Source organism: Molothrus aeneus, chromosome 14 (assembly GCF_037042795.1).
Source record: "Molothrus aeneus isolate 106 chromosome 14, BPBGC_Maene_1.0, whole genome shotgun sequence".
In the NCBI taxonomy this organism is placed as follows: domain Eukaryota; kingdom Metazoa; phylum Chordata; class Aves; order Passeriformes; family Icteridae; genus Molothrus; species Molothrus aeneus.
In genome coordinates, this window is record NC_089659.1 from 14,478,735 (window position 1) to 14,485,798 (window position 7,064).

The 7,064-nt window shown below is 56.5% G+C and overlaps 1 protein-coding gene across 1 annotated transcript; it reads left to right on the forward strand.

The window, feature by feature from the left end:
- Nucleotides 1-286: 286 nt before the first annotated feature.
- Nucleotides 287-6,334, forward strand: ARR3 (arrestin 3). Its single transcript, XM_066559526.1, has 17 exons — nucleotides 287-303; nucleotides 695-725; nucleotides 1,039-1,099; nucleotides 1,432-1,476; nucleotides 1,748-1,947; nucleotides 2,057-2,116; nucleotides 2,360-2,427; nucleotides 2,706-2,841; nucleotides 2,922-3,006; nucleotides 3,114-3,186; nucleotides 3,673-3,810; nucleotides 4,197-4,280; nucleotides 4,542-4,565; nucleotides 4,643-4,695; nucleotides 5,021-5,030; nucleotides 5,842-5,844; nucleotides 6,125-6,334. Exons 1-17 carry the CDS (start codon nucleotides 287-289, stop codon nucleotides 6,222-6,224), a joined length of 1,188 nt encoding a protein of 395 aa, XP_066415623.1. The 3' UTR covers nucleotides 6,225-6,334.
- Nucleotides 6,335-7,064: the final 730 nt, after the last annotated feature.

A 7,064-nucleotide genomic window follows, 5' to 3' on the forward strand; every position in this document is an offset into this window, starting at 1 on the left:
CCTGTGCTTCCTCTTTTCTGGAGCAACCCTCTTTCACTTCCTCCCCTTTTTGGCTGGGAACAAGGAGCTGGCTCAGCTCCCATGTGCTGCCCCACAGGCAAACCTGGAGCTCCTGAGTTCTGCAAAGGTGGCAGTGCCCTGTCCCAAGGGCTCTGCAGTTTGTTGGGATGTGCAGGATGTTGGATGGTGGACATGGCTAGAGTTGCCTCTTCCTCAGTATCTCATCCAGTGCTTTCCCTGTTTCTCCCCACAGATTTCCTTGTGGACATTCCTGCACTGAATTAAAATGGCAGATGGATCAAAGTAAGTATCTTTATTGATTTATTTATCCGGAATTGGGATGGAGCAGGGCAGGAGGAGGAGGAAAGAGAGACCCCAGCTCAACCCAGCTGCTGCTCCCAGGGGCTGGAATGTGAGCTCCCATAGAGCTCTGTGCTGTTCTTTCTCCCTTGCCTTTAAGACACAGAATCCCCCCACTCCTCCATGGTCACCCTGAGCTCAGGAGCACACCTGGGGCAGCCACGCAGGGTGGGTTTGGCCCTGAATTTGCAGGACATGGAGTTCCCCAGGGACTGGACACCCTGGCGTGGCTCTTGGTGATACAGCACATTTGTAGGGCAGCCCATCATCTCCCTGTGCCCCAACCAGCCTTGTCCAAGGCATTCCCAAACATTCACCTCTGTTTTCTCCACAGGGTTTTCAAGAAGACCAGCCCCAACAGCAAGGTGAGTCTCTGTGCCCCGTCCCCTGATGTGTCCAGCCCAAGGTTTAGGCTGGGCTGGATCTGCCCACAGGATCCAGGCTGGGTCTGCCTTCCCTTCAAAATCTGATTGATTCTTGGACCTGCCATGATGACACTGCGGGACTGGCTTTTCAAAACAGAAATTTAAAAATACCCTGATACAACCCCTTCAAGGTGATTCTGGTCCAGCCTGGTGATAAACCCCATGACACAACCCAGGGCTTTGAAATTTGGGCCAATTCCATGGCAAACATTAACTTGTTTCCTCCCTTTCTTTCCCCATGTGCTGCCTCCAGCTCTCCCTGTACCTGGGGAAGAGAGACTATGTGGATAACGTGGATTCAGTGGAATCTGTAGGTGAGTGGGCAGTGCCCAGCACTGAGAGGGAAGTACAGGCTGGGCAGGCCAGCCCCAGTGTCTACCAGGCTGCTGGTAGAGCAGGAGGAGCAGCTCTGGAGGAGTGAATGCCACATTTTCTGCAAAGATCCTTAGGAAAAATAGTGGGGAATTCCCTTTGCAAAACAACCCAGCCACACTGCTGGAGGAGGCATCACCATCCCCCTTGGTAGCAGCTCCTTTTGTCACCTTCCAGCTGCAAAGTGATTATTTTGGTATAAAAAGCCGTGTTTTAGCAAAGATCTTCCCAGGCAGCTGAGCTCACCGGTCCTTCTCCTTTTGCTTGTTTGCAGATGGTGTCTGCCTGATCGACCCAGAGTACCTGAAGGACAGGAAAGGTATTGATACAGAAATACAGCATGAGGGGAGGGGATGGGATGGAACCAGCCCAAAGCTGGGGCTGTGCTGTGGTTAAAGCTGCTCCGTGTCACCTACAGCTCCTTGTCCATCAGGGCCACAGCAGCAAAGGACATGAGGGATCCTGTTCATATTTAGTGTCTGAGGAAGTCTCATTTCTGCTGAGAAGTTTTCAAAATAGTTTTTCTTGCCTCTTTGTTCACCCCCTGTGCCTTCCCTCCCCTCTCCTCACCCCTGTCCTGCCTGGCTCAGTGTATGTGACGCTGACCTGCGCCTTCCGCTACGGCCGCGATGACCTCGACGTGATCGGCCTGACCTTCAGGAAGGACATCTACGTGCTGACCACCCAGCTGTACCCCCCCGTGCCAGACCAGGCCCCCAAAACCCTCACTCCTCTGCAGGAGAAGCTGATGAAGAAGCTTGGGGAGAATGCCTACCCCTTCACATTTGAGGTAAGGGCTGCTCAGCCCCTCCAGGCCATGAGGCTCCGTGGTGTCACCAGGGCTCAGCTCTGAATACACCCATTATTCTCTTTTTTTTCTCCTTCCCTGCTCTGCCCAGATTGCCACCAACCTGCCCTGCTCCATCACCCTCCAGCCCGGGCCAGATGATGTGGGAAAGGTGAGCTGCTGTCCCCAGCCTGTGTCCCCTGGACCATCCTCCCTGGGAAGGGATTTGAGTTGTGGGGTGCTAAAAATGAGAATTGATTCTCATGGCCCATGGGGTGAGGGGTGGGAAGGGAGGATGGCTGGAGTCCGAGCCAGGATCTCTGGGAATGCAGTGGAGGAAGGAAGGAACAAAAGGAACCTAAAGCTCAGGCAGCTCTGAGCCCCTCCTGCTCAGTGACCACATATGTTCCCCCAGGCCTGTGGCGTGGACTTCGAGGTCAAAGGATTTTGTGCTGAAAATCTGGAGGAGAAAATTCACAAGAGGTATTTTCAGGGGATCCCTATTCTCCCTTTTGGCCCTAAAACTAAACCACAGGATCTTTTTGGGGTGACCAGCTTAGGGGTCAGGCTGAGCGTCTTCTGTCAGCTTGTGCCATGCTTGGATGGGGAACTCTGCCAGAAACTGGGGCAGTGATCCCTGTGTCAGAGCCAGGTGAAACATCCACCCTTTGGCTGGAGACACTGTGAAGACCCCAGAGAGTCCCTGTGACCCTGTGTTGACACTGTGGGGGACACTGGGGGTGCCACCTGTGTCCCCACAGGAACTCGGTGCGCCTCATCATCCGCAAGGTGCAGTTTGCCCCGCTGCAGACGGGGCCGGCCCCGAGAGCTGAGACCACCCGGCAGTTCATGATGTCAGACAAGCCTCTGCACCTCGAAGCTTCCCTGGACAGGGAGGTCAGTAAGGACACTGTCCCCTCTGCCAGGGATGGGGACCACGATTTCTGGTCACATCACTGAGCCTCTTCCCCTTGCAGATCTACTACCACGGAGACCCCATCAACGTGACCGTCAACATCAACAACACCACCAACAAGGTTGTGAAAAAAATTAAGATCTCAGGTGAGAGAGGGAAAGAAGGGACATGTCCCAGCACCCATCACTGACAGAGATGGGGACTGTGAGCCCCTGCCATGTCACTAACACAGCTCCCCCTTGTCTGTCCCCAGTGGATCAGATCACAGATGTGGTCCTGTATTCCCTGGATAAATACACGAAGACTGTGTGCACCGAGGAGATAAAGTAAGGGATGAGGGGCCGGAGGTGAAGTGGCATTTCTGGAAGGGAGGAAGAGAAATGAGGAAGAGGAGGAGGATGGGACAGAGGATGTGACAGTTTTACACCAAGCAGCAAAAATGTCTGGGTTAGAAGAGTGGGTGCAGAGGACAGGGAAGGCTGTGGACCACGTCCCACCAGCACAAGCTGGTGGTGGCTGGGAAGGTCTCTGGGGAAGGTGCACAGCTGCTCTCAGGCATCTTCTTCTCCTCACTTTGCATTTTTGAGGCCAGACACAGCCTCTGCCCCCCTGAGAATGAGGCGGGAGGGAGCAAAGGTGGTGGGGAGAAAAAAGAAGTGGTTGTAGAGAGGAAAGAGAGGAGGGAACGAAAGGAGGAAATGGCCCAGCAGCTGCATGGGGAGGGCAGGCCTGGCCCTGCACAGGTGCCTGCAGTGATGCTGAGCACCCCCACGCTGGGGCTGGCTCTGAGCTCTTCTCTCCCACCCTTCCAGTGAGACTGTGGCCGCCAATTCCACCTTCTCCAAAACGTACTCGGTGACCCCCCTGCTCTCCTCGAACCGCCAGAAGCGAGGCCTCGCTCTCGACGGCAAACTCAAGCACGAGGACACCAACCTGGCCTCCACCACCATGTGAGGGCTGCATGGGCTCCCCCTGCTCCCCACCATGCCTTCCTCCACTTTCCCCTGCTCTGGGCTCCCACCCTGAGCCCACCCCATCCAGCTGGAAAATGTAGAGATTTTGTGACATTGTCACCTCTCCATCCCATAGGAGAGAAGTAGCTTCCCAGTTCCAATGTTGTTCAAAGCTCCTGAATCCCTCTGCAGGGCTGGAAGGGGCCTCCAGAAGCTTCCCCCAAGTGCCCTGCCCTCTCTTCTCCTGCTCTCCTCCCCTGCTAAATCCCAGTGCACCCCACATGGTGCAGGACACAAATAAACTCTGGCACTGCCGTGGGGGGAGTGGATGGGGTCTGCAGCCAGCACTGCCCTCTCACTGTCCCCCTCTGCCTTTTTCCTAGCCTGAGACCTGGCATGGACAAGGAGGTGCTGGGTATCCTGGTGTCCTACAAAGTGAAGGTCAACCTGGTGGTGTCCCGAGGAGGGTGAGGCTCTGTGGGCAGGGGGATCAGGGGCCATCAGCTCGAGCTGTGCTGGGGGGTTTTGTACCCTGGGGAAATGAGAGGGCACTCACACCATGGGCCCCCTCATTCCTGCCCTGCTCCCCTGGGGTCACTGGGCTGCTCTCTGACCCCCACATCACCACCCCTATTATCAACCATCTTCCACCTCAATATAAAGCACAGCCTAACACCTCCCCTCCTCTGCCTTGGCTCATTTCTGTCCCTTCTCTCCCGCTGCCACAGCATCCTGGGGGATCTCACTGCCAGGTAAGGGGAGCTGCTTGTGGGGCTGGGAGTGGGGCTGTGCTGGGCAGGATCCTTGACAGAGCTGCTTTTCCTTCCAGTGATGTTGGGGTGGAGATGCCTGTCATCCTCATGCACCCGAAGCCTGATGACTGTGAGTTTTGTGTAGGATGCTGCCAAAAATCAGCAGGAAAGAGGCACTTCTGGTTCAGGGGAAGCTGGTGAAAACAACTCTGGTGCAGCTGCCCCAGTGCCAAGGGCCCTCTGTGGGATGGGCACAGCTGTCCAGCTGTGCTAGGGCAGGGTTGAAGCAGTTTTCCCATGGGATGGGCACACCTGTGTCCTGGAGCAGGGTGGGAGATGTCCTCCTATAGCACTGTCCCTCTTTCCAGGAAAAGTTGAAATGTCCTTTCTGTATTAACCTGCACATCTTTTCTCTTCCCCATCCCTTTCTCCCTGTGCTTATCCCTGGACTACAGCTAAGCCAAGGTAAAGAGATGTTCCCTCTAGCACACAAACCACACAGATCCATCACAGATGGATGTGACATCCCAGCTTGAGGTCACATCCTTGGATTAAACCACCCAGGCCTCAAAGCCCTGAGCCTGTGTCACAGCAGCCACTCTCCCAAATCCTGAGATTGGGATGTGTTCTGCAAACTCCCAGGGCTTATTTGACAATTGCCTTTGCTGCAGCCACAGCAGCTGCAAGGCCAGGCCTTGCCCTGTCCCTCAGAAGCAGCTGGCAGTGTCTTCCAGCCACAAGTGCCATCATCACTGGACAAGATGTCTCCATGGTCTTGGTCCCCACACAGATTTCCCTGGGCAGCTGGAAGTCACATCCCTGTGCCCCTGAACATTCCCCAGCAGCAGAGGCCTCTTCTCCTCCCAAATCAGCTTCTTCCAGCTGAAGCCACAGCTGGGATTCCTTTCTTCTGGGCAGCTGCAGTGCCAAACCCATTCCTGACACCATGGCCCCACCACAGGTTTTGTGTCTGGTTACACCCTGCAGCAGGATGTGAGCATTGGGATTTGGGGCCTGGGAAATCAGACTGCAACTCCAGGCTTTCACACTTGTCCCTTTCACACCATCCCTTTCCCAGCTCAGTGACAACATTTAAATTTCCAGAGAGGAAATCTCTTGGTCTCTATCCACCACGGCTCCATGTAGGTTTTGCCAAATCATTTCACATTCCCAAACTTTTGGAATCTCTTTTTCTGACTCTTTTTTTTTCTGTTTTCTCCCCCACTTTTCACTTTGTGCTCTCCCTTGCTGTCACTCGCTGCTCGCTTTTCTCAAGGAGGTAACTCAGCTCTTTGTTTTCCTATCCTTACAAATGCAAAATATTGTGTGAAAAACTACTAGAAGTTGCAGGCCAAGCTCCTTGGGTTGTGCAGGCTCACAGTGATGGGGCCTGGGTTTGTGTGCTGGGGCCAGGCTGTGCCTCACACTGACCTGACTGTTCTGAGTGTGGTGACAGGGCCGGGGTGACCACTGTGTTGTCCCCATCAGGAGCAGGGTTTGGGCTCATCAGGGATTTCCCCTCCTCCTGTGGGCTCACTGTGCTCTGCTGTCCCTTCCAGCGAGGAGGACATTGTCATCGAGGAATTTGCTCGCCAGAAGCTCAAGGGGGAGAAGGATGATGAAGATGAGAAGGAGGAAGCTGAGAAAGAGGAGAGCTAAGCTGACAGTCCCCCACACCCCAGTTTGGGACACACCCGCCTGTTGTGTCCCCACTGTGCCACACCTGGCACAGCCCCCTCAGCCCCCCACAGTCCCCATAGGTGCCCCCTCCTGCCCCACTCCAAGCCTTGGTAGTGGTGGTGAGAGCTGCTGCAGCTCCTCCCGGGCCCGCCACGCTGCAAAGCCCCACGGTGCTCCCTGTTCCCACGGGTGCCAGCACAGGGACAGGGACACGGCGGGATGCAATGGCCCCGGCCGAGCGCCTCACCAGCGTGGCTGTCACCTGCCCGTGACATGTTGTGCACAGCTCTGTGACATTTATACCAATAAACCCACCCGGTGGCCCGGTGCAGGCTCCGTGTTGTGCTGGAGGGGGGGGGGAGCCGACGCTGCCTTCGTGCAGGGGAGGGGAGGACGAGGTGCTGCAGGACCTGGTGCGGCCACTCCCGGCCGGGCCCATCCAAGGTGTAGCCGGGCCATCCAAGGTAGGGCTGAATGCATCCTGCTACAGCCGCAGGATCTACAACCACGCCGGTACAGGCAGACCCATTCTCCTACAACCAGAGGGCTCCAGCCCAGCTCCAGCCGGATCCGTCCCGCTACGCCCGGCTCTGCTGAAACACCCCCGCTACAGCCCGGGCGCATCCCGCTCCACGCCGCAGCATCCTCACCCCGGAGGCCGCCCGGTCGCCATGGCAACCACCCTCCCCATCACCACGGCAACCCCCTCCGGTCGCCATGGCGACCGCCCTCCCCGGCAGCCCGGCCCCCGCCCTCGCCGTTGCCATGGCCGCGTCCCTCCTCCGGTGGCCGTGGCTCCCGAGGCGCCTCCCCGGGGCG